This window comes from Pipra filicauda, unplaced genomic scaffold (assembly GCF_003945595.2).
Source record: "Pipra filicauda isolate LSUMZ 115617 unplaced genomic scaffold, ASM394559v2 scaffold184_size3518187_pilon, whole genome shotgun sequence".
Taxonomy (NCBI): domain Eukaryota; kingdom Metazoa; phylum Chordata; class Aves; order Passeriformes; family Pipridae; genus Pipra; species Pipra filicauda.
Window position 1 is genome coordinate 1,031,732 of NW_024104292.1, and position 16,417 is coordinate 1,048,148.

Consider the following 16,417-nt stretch of genomic DNA (forward strand, 5'->3'; position numbering starts at 1 on the left):
ATAATTTTGTGTCTGAAGCACCGCCCCTACAAAGACAGGCTGAGACAGCTGAGGCTGTTCATCCTGGAGAAGAGTAGGTTGCATGGAGACCTCGTAGCAACATTCCAGTGTCTGAAAGAGGCCTACAGGGAGGCTGGAGAGGGACTCTTCGTCAGGAACTGTGGTGACAGGCCAGGGAGTAATGGGTACAAATTGAAAGAGGGGAAATTTAGGTTAGATATACAGGAGAAATTATTTGCTGTGAAGGTGATGAGGCACTGGAACACATTGCTCAGGGAGGTTTTGTGTGCCCTGTTCAAGGCCAGGTTGGATAAGGCCTTGAGCAATTAGTCTAGTGGGAGGTGTCCCTGCACATGGCAGTGGGGTTGGAACCGGGTATCTTTAAGGTCTGTTTCAACCCCTTAACATTCTGTGATTCTATGAGTCATTTCTTGTTTCACACAGGGAAAATAATTTGAACTGTTGAAGGGGATTGACTTTCAGGAGGTCAAACTGCAAATCATAGGCAATCTGAGCTGTCAAGTTCCGCTGCACTCTTTGTTCTCACCCCTGATTTTAGTCTCTGCTGATTAATTATGGCTCTGTGCTTGCAGTGCCCCATGCAAAGCCGCTCTCCCCAGTCCTGCCGAGGGCGGCAGATGCGTCCAGCGCTTTATGGGGCCATCACACGTGGGGCTGCAGCAGAGCCAAGGAGCAACAGTAACGATGCTGATAATATCAGAGTTCAAGGAGCGTCTGCACAGTGCTCTTAGTCATATGGGTTAGTTTTAGGTGGTCCCGCATGGAGCAGGGAGTTGCACTTGATGATCCTTATGGGTCTCTTCCAAACTGAGACACTCTGTATTTCTATGGGCACGTGCTAAAGTGGGCACAGAGCAGCCGGGCCACTGCCGGACGAGAGCACTGAGAACGGACACAATCCACACCGGGAGCCGGCACCGCCCCCTCAGCCCCGGCAGGCCCCGCCTGCCCGCCGCTCTCTTTGGTTCGCTTCCACGGGGCGCATGCGCCGCGCCGGTCGGCTCCACATCCGCGGAAGGGCGAGCGGAGCCCGGCGGGGCGATGGCCGGCGCGGCCAGGGACGAGCTGGGTGAGGCGAGGTTGAGCCGTGCGGCCCGGCGGCGGCCGGAGCGGCTGAGGGGCGGCGGGATGGCTGCTGGCCGCGGGGCATGGGGAGGAGGCGTGAGCGCCGAGAGTGGCCGGCCAGCACCCACCCCTCTCCGCTCCAGCCGGGATGGTTCGGCCCACGGGGGATGCGCTGCGGCGCTCAGCACACCGAGGCGGGCGGGATGAACCATCCCACCTGGGGGAGGGGTGCGCTCTGTGCTGCCGCGTCTCCGCGGCGCCGGGGCCGGGGGAGCGGTGGTGAGGGTTGAGCACCCCGGAGCCGGATCGGCGGCACCTGAGGCTGGGCGGGTTGAAGGGAGCGGAGCTGGGGTTCTGCAGGGGTCGCTCCATGAGGGCGTCAGTCACACCTGGCTAGCGCTCGGTTTCTTTGGGAAGTCACGGCCTCCATAGAAGTACATGAAAATACGTTCTTTTTCATCTGTGATGAAGGATTGTGGCTTGCTTTAAGTCTGTGTGTGGGAGGGTACATCGATGTTCATCTCTTAGTTTTTCTGTCCGCAGATGGACAAGATAGCTCGTAGCAGGTGTAGCTATAAAGTGTAACTGGGGCTGGGCTGGGCTGGTTGAAAATCTCATCTCAAAGCTGTGTCCACAGAATCGCAGAATAGGTGAGGTTGGGAACGACCACAGTAGGTCTCGTGGTCCAACCTCCCTGCTCAGGCAGGGTCGTCCTAGAGCACATGGCACAGGATTGCATCCAGATGGTTCTGGAATATCTTAAGTAAGGAGACTCCGCAACCTCTCTGGGCAATCTGCTCCAGTGATTGGTCACCCGCAAGGTGAAGATGTTCTTCCTCACTTTCAGGTGGAACTTCCTGTACATCAGTTTCTGCCCGTGGCCTCTTCCCCTGTTGCTTGGAACCACCAAGAAGAGCCTGGCCTTATCTTGGCACCCCCCTTCACACCTTCAGATATTTATGCACATTAAGGAGGTCCCTTCTCACTTGTCTCTTCTCAAGGCTGAACAGGCTCAGTTCCCTCAGCCTTTCCTCCTTAGAGAGATGTTCCAGTACCCTAATCATCCTTATTGCCCTCTGCTGGAAATCTGAAGATTATAGTTCCACTGTAATCTGAGGAATTCGTCCTGTCCAGTGATAATGGTGGGAATTGGAAGACATACTTCAAATTTTATTGTCCCCAAGGCTTCTCCATCTTGCATCGAGGGACTGCCACCTCCCGAGGAAAGGTGGCTGAAAGATATTTAAGCCTTTTTTTTCCCCTAAGGTTACAGGTCTGACAGTAGAAGCAGAATTTGTTTATGGGATTAACTGTTTAAAAATGCAGATCAACACCTGCTAAGAATTCTGAAGATTTTTACATGGTTTTATCCTATTGAATACTTAATAAAGCGAAAGTCTTGCCAGTGTGTCTTCACTTGAGAGTGTGTTAATAGTAGAAATGTGTGGCTTGGTCTAGATCGGATAGTGGATTATTTAAGACTAGCATTTTCCCAAATAAATGATCCATTGTGGGTTGGGGTTAAAGTGTGTAATAACTGTGGAGACCTGTGCTTGTGTACACTTGGTTTAATAACTCTGTCCGATTTTATGAGCCTTCTGGATTTGACAGTTGTGATGCAAACTGTTTGCAAAAGCAAACAGTTCTTCATGCTTTTTGAGGTGCATTATTGACTTTCAACATTTACTTAGAAATAACGATTCTCATGATTAATAAATTCTACCATGAAGCTGAATAAATCTACTTTATTAAATTACAGTATGTAATGGAAACAGATAAATGACACAAGATATATTTTCCAAAGAAAAATAAAGAGGGATTTAAATAAGAGCATGAAGCATAAAGTTCTTGGCAAGCAAACACAACAAAAACTAATGCTACCTTTTACTATTCTGGAAAATATAATTATTAGTATTTAACAGGAAATTTTAAACCAGATGAGTTTTCCTTTTTAATTTTCAAACTGGAAAATGTGTTTTAGTTTGAGGGTTTTGTTTGTTTTTATGTCTCTCATATTCAGTAAGAGTTGCTGTAGTGGAAGATAAAAAGGGAGCTGGCTTGTGTATGGTGTATTGGGGTTATCTGTTATTTCCTCCTTTAAGTAGGAAAATTTACAGATGTTTATTGCTCTGGACCAGTGTACCCCTAGCACTACCATCCATAGTCACTTCGTGTTGCTCCATAATTTCTTTGGAGGTTGCAGAAGCATGTGACTGAGTAACGTGGGAGATCATGTGTGCTTCAGGGATAATGCTGGACTATACAGTTAGATGTCTTCTGGAGAAATACTGGGAAGTTTATTTGTAGGCTAAAGCTTGGGTAGTGGAGAAACAGGTACTTCTTTCTGTGGTTGAGGGAGTAACTGAGTGTTATTCTGAAAATAATTAGGGGCAATGTTTTCTTTGTAACTAAATTTGTCTTGAGAGCTCTGGTTCTGAATGCTGAATTAAAAAACTGCTCCACAGCGTTGAGACAATAAATGGGTCATTTGTGGACTGCAGTAGTTGCTGGGAACACTGAGCCTCTCCGGTTGTCACAGACGTGGTTGCTGCCGGACATAAATGTGTTTTCTGTGTTACACTGTAGTGAAGTCTCCTTGGCTGTGTTGCTATTCACAGACTCAAGTGCTAACCTTGTCCCATAAGAGCAGCTGGCCTTGGTTGGTGACACAAGCTCTGGGTATGCCCTCTGGATCATGAGTATGGCTTTCTATAGCCTGTGGGAAAATATTAGCATAAAACCACATTTTAGGCTAGTGTAAAGATGACGTGGTTCTGATTTTCTCTTTTATTCAACAGTCAAACCAGCTGCTTGTTAACTCGAATCTTTATCCCAGTTATGGAGGCCCTGGGTCACCCTCTATTTAATAAACAGATTTCACAGGACTGTGAATCTTGTACAGTGTTTCTGGCCCTGTGGGCATGTTCTTGTGTAGAAGCTGACTGTGCAGTGAAGTATCTATGAGATGTCCTTTGCCTACTGCTTTTTGCTGAGCGCTTAATATACATCTGAAGTGTTGCTCCAACAAGGTCTGTGGGTTCCTTCTCCCGTAAATGAGTAAAATTAGCTGATGTAAACAATGGTGGGCTATATTCTATCCCCCAAATCTTTTTATGCTTATATATCAAATCGAGTTTATTGTTTGCTGACACTGACTTCAAAAACCCGAAGGAAAAACAACTAAGCTAACAAAAAACAGATCATATTTTTAAATTTGATTTGTGAAGGGGGTTTTAGATATGACTTTGGCTAGGGCATGACCTTCTTCAAAGGAACAATAGAAGATTGTGCTTGGCTTTGTTTTTAATATCTCCTCAACCTTTAACTTCTTGTGCAGCCCTGGCAAACTTTCATCCTTTTGTCACTGTTTCTTCTGTAAAATGAAAATGATGATCAGTTTTATCACTTGTGGTGCTGCATGGTTCAGTTAAATTTAGAAATGTTAATTGCTTGAGCTGTATAGAAAAATTAACTAAAGTTCTTGGTGAAAAATTTGTTTCTTTACAGAATTTTGGAACCAAAGGATTGCTTTATTGTGCTGTAAAAGCTTTAGAATTAAGTCCATTTAATAACAGTTCAAAAGTTTCTTTGGTAATATGTCCATAAATGTTGTCAAGATGCTGGCAAATTCTAGGGGATAGAAAAGTACACTTGAAGATTCAAATCTGGAAATCCTGGTCATAGCGATTTAAACACTATAGGTTTAATTTCACGGTGTAACTGGTGGCTGACCTCTGAAATTTGTCAGAGGTCTTTGAGGATACAGTGTTGATATTTTTGCATGATTATAGTGTGAGATGTAGCTGTAATGAATAAGTGAATTTATGTCTCCAGTGGTTTAAGGAATCAGTTTAAACATTGCAGTGGTTAACTCTGGGTGAAGTTGAAATGCACTCTGTGTTGCCTTGCTTGATAGTAGCAGTACTTACAGAGCTTTTTGGCACTCTGCTTGCATGGGTGTTCAAAGAAGAAAGCAGAAACAATGACAGATGTTTAAATAACTGTTGAAGACAATCAGAAGACAGCATTTGATCTGAAAAGATTTTTGTGGTGGTACAAGGAGAAAAGAAATTCATATTAGCTGATTGAAAGACAATGCTGAAAATTGGCTGGTACTTAGGCTAAGTAAAAACAAAAGGGTGTGTAGAAGTGAATTTCCTCATTCTTAGTTGTGCTGAGTAATGATAATGCAGACTTTTCAGTGGCTGGGCACTGGATTGGATCATTCATAGTGTGTTTGGATGCCACCAGAACAGCTTGGAGGAGCATGGACCTAAGGTTGGCTGAGGTATGCTCTGCACCAGGTGCTTTGTGAGAGCAGCCAGACAACTTCATCTTTGATGCGAGTATGACATGTATATGCTGTTCTTGTAGCTGGAGTTTGAGATCTGATTTAAACTGCACATACTGGACCTTTGTAGGAAGGAATCAAAGTAAATATGGGTATTCTGTACCAATTTCCTGGCAGTGACTGTGGACTTTCCAGAATAATTCATTTCAGGCTAGGTGCAAGTATGCAAAGCACCCATTCTCTGACCTTGTGAGCTCAAGCTTTCTTGCTTGGTGTGCTCTGGACTACAAGTTTGGATCCATTAAAGCTGGATGTTACACAAACCTGTATGTCACTGTGAGTGTGGACTGTGCAGTGGGACACAGCCACAGTATTCCTTCCAGCAGCAGAGATCTCATCAAATAAAAACCCATTCTTAGAAAGTCGCATGACCCAAACCTCGTATTATGTCCCAGGACCTTTACTTTTAACGGATTCACATATTTTAGGCCAAAACTATACACCAGTCATAGGATGAAGGAGGAATGACAAGGAGAAGAGGCAATTCAAAAGCATTTCTATGGCTAGAATAGAGACTAGATAGCATTATTGGAATATTTTATATAATGCAGTATTTCAGGGGAACCTGTAGTAAGTATAGTTATCACAATGTGAGTTGATGCAGATTGCTGTTGCCTGTGTTTGAAAACTTCTAATAGAATTTATTCTCAAATGTGTTATTACATTAGAACAGGATCAGCAAATTGCCAACCTTAGTGTACAAGTTGGAAACAGATATTCTGAGGTCTAGTTTAAGCAATTTCTGAGAACATGGGTGAATAGTTGACAGTAAGTTAGGTGATTAGTCATCTGAGGGTTATTGTCATCAGTATTCCAGCTCTGATAGACAGCTTTAAACATGGGCAGATGACTTTTCAGAAGAAAAATAGCTTGTCTTAGAAAAATTCTTACTATTTAAAAGATGAGGGGAATGCTTGAGTATGTCTAAATCCATTCTTAAAGGACTACCTTTGTGATCAGAAGATGGGTCAGGAAGTTGGGAGAAAAGTAAAATGGGGTGTCTGAAAAATTCAGTCTTCTGAGTGTCATCCGGTTGTGTGGTAAACAATGTAGATGTATGTATATATCAAATGTTCCAGTCTCAGGCTGTAATGGAAGAAGAAAATTTTACTTTTCTCTCTTGACTGAGCAGTTGCTGATAGTCACCAGAGCTATCAGTTCTAAGGGTTGTGCTGGTTCCCTCACACTGCTAAATAGGAACCTTAGTTGCTGCATATTGTCATTGTTGTTTAGCATTACAAAGAGCATCCTACAAAATATGATGGAGACAAAACTGGAAAATATTTTTATTATTATTCCTTTTATATGTAGTTGAATCTCATGTGATCAGAGACTTTGCACGCTTGTAGTTTGGCTTGCTCCGAATGAAAACACTTCAGATTCTAAGTTTAGAATCAATATTTTAAAGAATGAAAATGAGCCTAATCAATTGCCCACTGGGTGAAACTTTCAGCTCCCTCTGACCCCTGAGGCGACAAACTTTTACTCCAGAAGTAGAATGTGCAGGTCTTTGTGAGCATCAAATGAACCCAGTAGGGGCTCGGAGCTGAGAGAGGATGGTCGTGGCATCCTCAAGAACTAGTCAGCGCAATGCTGTGGGAGCAGAGGGAAGGAACTTTGCTGATCCTTCTGTTGATCAGTTTGTAGACTATATGCCATGTAGTGAAACATGTTTAAGTCTGTCTTGACTTCTATAATTAGAATATCACTGAGTATAAATTTGCTCTGCAGTGTACTTACTGGTTGAGTCTCTGACCTCTGATTTTTGCTCTTGACTAGTCATCTTTGCTTCTGTCAAGTGCTTTCATTACTGGCTTTCAACTTTACTGACATGAAATTCGGATGACCCTTCAGTTTTTTCAGGAGAGTTTGAGCTCTGCTTTTAATTTTAATGACTTGAATAAGCTACCTTCTGCTTTGTAGGATTTTTACACTTGTTTTACAGTTTTTCTTTAGAGATTCTTCTTACTTAGCATTGGCTTCAGTGCCCTGCTGGTGGGTTAGACATCTTTAAGGTTTCATAAAAACTTTAATGATTTGTTGAATGGCTGTGGTGGGTTGGCCCTGGGTGGATGCTGGGTGCCCAGAGAAGCCACTCTATCATTCTTCTCCTCAGCAGGACTGAGGAGAGAAAATATAACAAAAGGCTCATGGATTGAGATAAGGACAGGAGAGATCACTCACTAATTACGATCATGGGCAAAACAGATTTGACTTGGGGAAATTAATTGAATTTCTTATCAGTCAAATCAGATAGGGTAATGAAAAATAAGAATAAATCTAAAAAAACCCGTTTTTCCCATCCCTCCCTTTTTCCGAGGTTCAACTTTACTCACAATTTCTCTACTTCCTTCCATCCAGCAGTGCAGGGAGATAGGGAATGGGGGCTGTGATCAGTTCATCACGTTATCTCTCCTGCTCCTTTCTTCTCAGGGGGAGGACTCCTCACAGTCTTCTGCTCCAATGGGGGTCCCTTCCCATGGGAGACAGTCTTCCGCAAACGTCTCCAGTGTGGATCCCCCATGGGATCCACAAGTTCTACCAGCAAACCTACTCCAGCGTGGGCTCCTCTTTCCAAAAGGCCACAGGTCCTGCCAGGAGCCTGCTCCAGCACAGGCTTCCCCTGAGGTCACAGCCTCCTCCACTGTTGGGTCCTGCAGGGGCTGCAGGTGGATCTCTGCATCCCCATTGACCTCCCTGGGCTGCAGGGGCACAGCTGCCTCACTATGGTCTGCACCACGGGCTGCAGGGGAGTCTCTGCTCCAGTGTCTGGAACACCTCCTCCCCCTCCTTCTTCACTGACCTTGGGGTCTGCAGGGCTGCTTCTCTCACATATTTTCGCTCCTCTCTCCAGCTGTTATTGCTCAGCAGTGTTTTCCCCTTCTTAAGTGTTATTCCAGAGGTGCTACCACTGTCACTTTTATGCTCAGCCTTGGCCATGGTGGGTCCATCTTGGAGCCAGCTGGCATTGGCTCTATTGACATCCAGCAGCTTCTCATAGAAGCCACCACTGCAGCCCCTTGCTACCAAAACCTTGCTACACAAACCCAGTACAATGGCTACTTTTCAGTGCATTCTGTATTTCCTACCTGTGCATATCTTGTTTTAATTAATTAAGTGTTAATTTTTATCAGATTGACCATAATGACTCCCCAAAATAAAACTTTTATTTGTCATGTTCATATGCTTTTATGTACTTTAAAGATGTCAGTTGCCTGTACCTTCTCTTAAATGTATCTGCAGGCTCACAGGTGTTGCAGATTTCACAGGTATTCTGTTAGAATCCGTGTTTTTCTTACATCATAAATAAACTTAAAATAGTTAAGGTATTCAGTGTTCATTTAATTTATGAAATATTTTTTTTTCTTGCTGAATAGTCTTTTAATGTAGCTAATGTTTTAATGTATATTTTAATGTAGCTAATGAATTTCATGGTATTCTTCAGTGTTTTCAGAGTTCTGTAAGCTATGTGGTAATTCACTGTGCTCTTGCATACTTAGAATTCATTAAGGTTGGAAAAGACCTCTGAGATCATTGAGTCCATCTCTTACCCTAGCACTACCATGTTACTACTAAACCATATCCCTAAGTGCCGCATCCACATCTTTTAAATACCTTCAGGGATGGTGACTCCACCACTTTCTTGGACAGCCCGTTCCAATGCCTGATAATGCTTTTAGTAGAAATATTCAGTAATGTTTTAGTCACAGGGATTTCTCTCTTTTTTTGGTGGAAGTTATGAAAGTCGAGACTTAACGTACTTTATGAATGGGTACTCTGGTAGGCAAGTGTAGGGTAAATTATCTTTTTGCTCTTGGCAGGATTTGCTTTACTTAACTGTAGTAATTTAAAAATGGTTATAATTTACTCAACATTAAACTGGCATAAGCTGTTAGTTTTGCCTGAAAGGCGATTTTGTTCACTGCTGACTGCTTGCTCTTGCTAGGTGGTGTTACTTAGCTCGAAATTTATGTGAGTTTAAAAGGTTCATGAAATTGCATCTTTCAAAGCATGGAGCCTGAATCCTTTATTTTGGTTCTTTCTCCATTGAATGGAGATATCTTCTGTGGTACCTGTCTTACCTATTCATTTTAGGATGGGATGACTCTGGGGTGTGCTGTTGCTTACCACTGATAAGCATAGACTAAATGCTTAGTTTTGCAATAGCTAACAGTAGGTAAGATAAATCTCTATCTTTTGTAACAATAGGTGACTTTTCGGTTTTGCTTTTTGTTGTATTAGCTTGCAAAAGGATCTAAACCATTGACATTTTCATGATAAAAAGTTGGTTTTCTTAATGAAAACCTGTGGTGTTTGGCCATAATAATAATGATAATAATGAGATGGTGTACCACTTTAAAGAGAGAGCATATCCTGTGCAAACTTGTCCTGTATGTATCTGCTTAAATCAGCATTATGGTTAGGAACACATGTAAACCTCCTGGCATGAGAAGTTTTACGTCTGAACTCTAAGTTTGTTTCTAATGCTAATGTAGTGTTAACTCTGTTGTACAGGCATGGAAGTAATGAAGCCTTTAATTGATGAAGAAGACTCAGATGGCATCTCAGAAGAAGAGCATGAAAATAATTTCCTGCCAGTTAAAACACATTACCAGCTTGGTAATGAAGAAGGCATTACGTATGTGTTATGCTTGAGTATCAGCTTGTTTAAATTTGTTGCCTCTGCCTCATTTCTTATGAGCAGTTTACTGAACTGTGTAGGGGTTTTCTTGCACCTGCAGGACGGTTTTGTGGTTGTACATCAGGACTTTACATAGTTCTGCCAAAAAGCAGCCCATTTTGAATAGGTTTTTTGTTCTTTGGAAGCTAAGAATGTGGCTGTAAAATATTCCAAGGTGCCTATTTGCAAAGTGACTGGATTACTCAAAATCCAAGTGCTGTTTAAAGAAGATTTTGAGAAGATTCTGGAGATAATCTGTTTGTGAAAGTTTAATTAGAAGAGATGGCAAAGCTTTGGGTTTTGGTTTTCTTTTTTAATTTGTATAAAGCTTTGGCTGTCAGACTTGTGATTTGCAGCTGGTAATTTTGTTTTTGAATGTTATTGATTCTAAAATAGTGATAAAACAGTGATAAAACTTGGTAATTTTGACTCTGAGGCAAATGAATAATAGAATTGGACAGAAAATAACATTTCACAAGCTGGAGTAAAGAACTGAAGATCAGACTTGTATGTTCTATTTGAGAGTGCTCACATATAATGATGAATAAGAATGTTATTTGAATGTGCTGCACATACTTTAAAATAACTAGACCACCACCATGAGTTGAAGCTCAAAATTTATCACTTTATTATTAAATGACAGAGGATGTGGTTTTACTTTTGCCCCCTCCCCCATCTCAGTGTACTTCTAATGTGATGTTTTATCCTCAGGTTTATACAAACACTTACTCACCTCCTCAAGGGAAACATTGGAACTGGGCTTCTTGGTCTTCCACTTGCAATAAAAAATGCTGGTATTGTGGTAAGAATTCAATTCTTTTTTCATACACTAGGAGAAATATCTAGACTGATTTACAGATATATGTCCTGAAAAACTAAAATCCCTATACTTATTTGTTACTGCAATCTTAATAGAGTTGTGTTGATTTTCCTCTTTAGTCTGGTGAAATTAGTACTGAAGATTAAGATTTTTATTTTTTTTAAAAAAGTTACTACTTCACCCTGAGGACTTCATTGCATGAGTTGCATTTTTGTGTAGCCGAAGTGTTTTTCTGGTCAAAACACAAACTTTGTAAAAATAAATAAATATTTTGATTTACTCAGACTCCTGTGGTCCTATGGTGTCTCATGGGAATTGTTACTATGTGGTTGTCTTTGTACACACTTCTCTAGAGGCAGATTGTGTGTCCTGGAATGCGTCATCAGCTTGTTAAATCAATGTAGTGTTTCTGCAGAAACAGGCTATAGCACAGGTTGTTTATACCAGGTAATAAACAATGCATTTCCTAGGGCAGGGTAAATTTGCTCAAGTGAAATTTTCACCTTACAACTAAATAATCCTGTAATTCTATAGTACAGGATGTTCAGGTTTAAGAGTGAGAGTTACATGTGAAAAGCAGATTCCTTCTGTGAAAATTTCTGGTTGAAATTCCACTCTGAAACAAATTATTTAATTTGATAATTATCTGTAGTTTGTAACTTTTGCTGTCATTACCACTTCAAACCAGTTCAAACCACTGCTTTGAATTGGACACTATGTGCAGTCTTCTCTCTTGACAAACTTTTTTGGGCAAATGAAGCAGTTAGAGGAGTGCAGTTGTTTGTGCCTATTTTGTACTTATAGCCATCTCTCAAGTAGTGAATGTAAAGTAAGGAATGCCATGGAATGTCAGCAGTAACTCCCCCCCTCTGAGAGAGGGAAAAATACAGTTGCACAAAATTTTTTTTTTTTGCTACAATGTGAATTTTTTTCATTTAGAGATTTTTCCCCAGAATATTTTCATGAGAAATTCTGTATATTTCCTGTGTCCTCCCTCCTTTTTTTTTCCATACCATGTTGGACCAATCAGCCTTGTGTTCATAGGAGTTATATCGGTTCACTGTATGCACATCTTGGTACGTTGCAGCCACTCTCTGTGTCAGAGGTAAATGTGGAACTACTCGTTCAGTTGCTGAGTTTCAGTATTTTTTTCCTTAATTTGTCTGTTCTGTTTGTGATTTTTGGCCTAGAGAATGTCCTGATGCTATAGCAGTTCCTTCTGTCAGTTTAGAATCTTCCAATTGTTGGAAGCAACACTCAAATTTGTAGCGTGTACCTATAAATGATAGGTATGCTCTGTGCAACTCACTGGAAAAAAAAAAATTGTTCTCTGTTCATATTCAAAATGAAATTAGTTTAATGTGTTGCCCAGTACTCTGCTCCCTGCTAGGAAATAGTAGGATCTTTCTCATTGCAGTTTTAATTGCTTATTTTCAGTCCATTAGTCCTTCTTTATATTCGTAGATTTCTTCATAGCTTCTGAATCTTCATAGCTTTGGAAAGTGTATAATTTATAAATAGCCACTTTATAAGTACTCCATAGGAATAAAAGATAAACTAAGAAATCTGTCAATGTCTTCCATGATTATATGTGAGTTCTGTCTCTTTGAATTGTGACAACTCGATTCTTTGAACTTGTAGTGCTGAAGGAGTGAGTTAAAATGAGCTAGTGAGCAGATAAACACTAAATACTCCTCCAAGTGAGTTGTACAATATTGGGGGGAAGCAGTTTTTCGGATTGGTAGAGCTATTCAGACTGACAGAGTATTTTGTTTAATAGTGACTTTTGTTAAACATTTTTATCTTACTGTCAGGTGTTAAAAGAAAAGCAGTGAGAGGGTCTCATGTTTAAAAAGTGCAGTAAAAGTTTTAAACTGAATAGAATTGCAAAACTATTCATGCCCCTGTAGCTGGAAAATCTCTTACCAGATTAATATGACATTGTACTGTGAATGGACCCTGTCATTCCTGAATTCTTCACTTCTTCCGCTGTGGTTTTGAATGATCTTTGAAGATGATCACTGAAATAAGATCATTCAATCAGTTGTGACTGCTTGTGCAGGAAGAGTTTTTGAAACCTGTTCAAATTCTTTCTGACTTTTAGATTTGAGATCAGTTTCTTAAGCTCATATTATAAGTATCTGATTTTGGATTAATTTATAAAAAAACTTTGTTCTGTAAGGAACTTACTTAGTACTGTTGAAGTGGGGGAAGCAATATTGTGTTTAACGTGCTTGTTGAGTGCTAAATAATAGCCCTTCCTGGAGTAAGAAGCCAGAGCCATACCTCTGAAATTCAGCAGCAGTGGAATGTTGCCACAGGTGATAACTTGTTATAATCGTGGGAAACCAACAGCATTTTCAAGGTAGGGCATATTTTTAATAACTCCATTCTTTCTTAATTTTTTGATTTCAGGATGAAAAAGTCCTCACTGGGGTATAGTGATACAGTTAGTTATGCCATGGAATTGGGGCCCCTTGCTGCTCTTCAGAAACGAGCTTCTTGGGGCAGGTAAGTTTGAATTAGAATTTAATTGAATAAATTCATTATTAAAAATTAATGGTTTGACTTGGAATGATAGGAGAATTTCTTTTTACTAAGATGTTGCCTTCCTTAACAGTGATTTTTTGCAGTGTCATTTGTTATTTCCTGCTACCAGCAAGTAGTGGTGACATGGGAGGATGTCTGTCTCTCTTAGGCATTTCAATTTTCAGGTCTACAAGAGCTGTGAAGAAAAAGAATTCTGTTTAGTAATATAGGAAGAGATGTGTTATAACCAGAAATGCATTCTGTATTGTCTAATGTAGTGAAGTTTTCATTCTTTTACTGGCATTCCCTGCATCAGAGTTCACTCTTTAAGCAGGTTGACACTGTAGATGTTAATTACTTTAATGGATTTAGTCAGAAAGGAAGCAAAGAATTGCTTTGCTTCCTGTTTAAATATAACATACAAATAATGGATAAAATAGGTACTGTTTTTGCAATAATGACATGAAGATGTTAATAGCTTGTTGTCTCTGTTAAATACTTTATCCCTCTTTTAAAAAAGACTGTTATATTTTTCTTTGCCATTTGTTGCTGTAGAGCTGTTTGTGGAGTTTGTAGTATGACTGCACAGTAGTGAAATTGTGAATAGTGGAACAAACATATTGCTCAACATTAATTTAAAGTGGTTTTTACCTCACTTGTGGAAGAATTTTTTTTGTTCCTGTTATTTTTAAAGATGCAGCATCTTGCATCAGGGGTTTTGGCTATTACTTTGTTTCAAGTAAGCAAAAGGTGAGCTAGTTCTTTTAAGATCTTTTGTGATGACTTTGTAGGAATGGAGAAGAGCTCAATTAGAGGAAAATTGATTCGTACTGATATATAATGACAATTCTCTATTGCACCTAAGAGTTACAAGCCATAAATGGCAATTGGATCTCCAGAGACACTGTACTGCAGCAAATCCATTCTCTGGGGCAGATCTCTGCTGTATCCTTAACTCTAGCAGAGCTTCATTACAGCATGTCTTCAGGCCACCACTGTGTATTACTTTTTTTCAAAAACAATCTGAACCATAGTTTAGTGTTTTTTCAGTAATATACAGTGTCTGAATGTGTATTTGGATACATTGACATAGACCTGCCTGGTAAGATGTGAAAGTGTTATCTTGAGTTGATGCAACTTTTATGTCTTAGACTGCATATGAGACATTTCATCTCTGGACCTGGTGGAAAACTGCTGTGTTGGGGGCTAAAGGGTGCATCAAATATGTATGTCTCTTGTTAACATTTGTACCACATTAAGTCCTTGAATTTCATTTTATACCACTTTAAAATATGTTGAGTACCTTTTTTTTTTTTGAGAAACTGTGATGCCTACTTAGTTTTACCTTAAAAACCACACGCACAAAACCCACCCTGTTTTGCCATAAGAGGAGCATGTATTGCAGTACTTGTGAAATTAATGTGGCATTTGAGTGTTGCATTTTGATTACTGTAAAAAGGAGCAGTAATTGCATGTTAGGTAACAATGGGTTAATTATTTGGATCTTAAGTATAACGTATGTTTGTTTTTTCTTCCTCAGGTGTATTGTGGACTTTTTCTTAGTGATAACACAGCTGGGATTTTGTGGTGTTTATGTTGTGTTCTTGGCAGAAAATGTGAAACAAGTGAGTAATGTTGCCATATGGAAGCAGTTATGGGTTTAGATTAATATTTCCTCGCTTTTATTTCCTGTCCCTATAAAGCTTTTGGTAAATAGAAGCAATGTCCAAAATGAACAGAATTCAGACCTTGTGAAAGTGTTTATTGCCTTCTGACTTGTTTGTTGAATTTAAAACTTAATTGCGGACATGATAGAAAATAAGGATGAAACTGGATGAGAGGAGCCAGTTCTCCCTCAGTTTTTTTTTTTCCCCTAGGCCTTCTGCTGACAGCCTTTTTTTACCCCCAACTTCCTGGGCATATTTTACCCTTTTCCTGTCACTGGAATATTTGTTTTGTTCCTGTTTAGTCACTTCCCTTTGTAGAATCCACTGTATCTAAACCAATCCTGATTTTTTGTTCCTAAAAATGCCTGACATTGAAATTTCCGCTGCCTCCTCAGTAGTCAGTTCCAATGCTTTCTTATCTGTTAGACAGCTGCTTCTTTGTAGAAGCTTAAAATTTCTTATCAATGTTGCAAGTCCTTTATTTCATGTTCTAGCTCTAAGTAATTTATTCTTTTCGATTTGTGGATACTGTTTATATTTTTGAATATTATTATCCTGTCTCCTCTCTATGTAATATCTAATAGAGGGTAGACATGATAGAATCTAGTAACTGTTGTTGCTTTTCTGTGAACGCTTTGCAATTGGTCACATAGTTTACTTCAAGTTTTATCCCTGAAGTTGGTTAAATCAACTAAAAATTGCAAATGAGTCACCACAACTACAAATACCTATACACTTCCCCAGCAATCCCAAACCTTTCAATAAAACCCAGCTATCCCTTTTCTTCCCCTCAACCATCCATCACTGACAAAAGGAAACAAACCCATGCCTATCACTTTCATGAGAGCTGCTCCTGCTTTCATTCATGTGTTTTGTCTCTTGTTTTCCGGTCCTTCTAAGCTCTTTCTCATAGGTGGAGATTATTCTGTTGACAGGGTCCCTTGTGTGTGTTGGTCATTCCCCTTTGCATACCCAGCAGTTGCAGGCAGAAGTTTGTGTGTCTGAGCAGGTGGTCCATGGAAGGAAGGAAGGTTGAATGCTCAAACACAGGCACGTTGAGCTTGTGATGCTTGCTCCTCCACGGGCTTTTTAAGATGCCTGGACTCTACCAATATGCTTTGCTGTGTTTCCTGTTTATGAGATTATGGTTAGTCACTTGCCATAAAGCTAATGAGGATGAATCTGGGCCTGTGTCTGTACAAGCACTGGTGAGGCCTTGTACTTGAGTACTGGGCCTCTCACTTCAGGAAAGACACTGAAGTGCTGGAGCTTGTCCAGGGAAG

General features: G+C 40.4%; 1 protein-coding gene across 4 annotated transcripts in view; it reads left to right on the forward strand.

The window, feature by feature from the left end:
• The first annotated feature begins 1,330 nt into the window (after positions 1–1,330).
• SLC36A4 (solute carrier family 36 member 4) overlaps positions 1,331–16,417 on the forward strand; it is a 98,245-nt gene continuing 83,158 nt past the window's right edge. Inside the window, exons 1-6 of one of the 4 annotated variants that reach the window (XM_027735605.2) lie at positions 1,331–1,520; positions 9,953–10,076; positions 10,830–10,920; positions 11,955–12,043; positions 13,354–13,449; positions 15,008–15,092. In XM_027735605.2, coding sequence (XP_027591406.1) covers positions 9,955–10,076; positions 10,830–10,920; positions 11,955–12,043; positions 13,354–13,449; positions 15,008–15,092 — 483 coding nt within the window. In that variant the 5' untranslated portion in view covers positions 1,331–1,520; positions 9,953–9,954. Of the gene's footprint in view, positions 1,521–1,868; positions 2,315–8,413; positions 10,077–10,829; positions 10,921–11,954; positions 12,044–13,353; positions 13,450–15,007; positions 15,093–16,417 lie in introns of those variants that run through there. The other 3 variants (XM_039380054.1, XM_039380053.1, XM_039380055.1) reach the window with 3 other exon arrangements.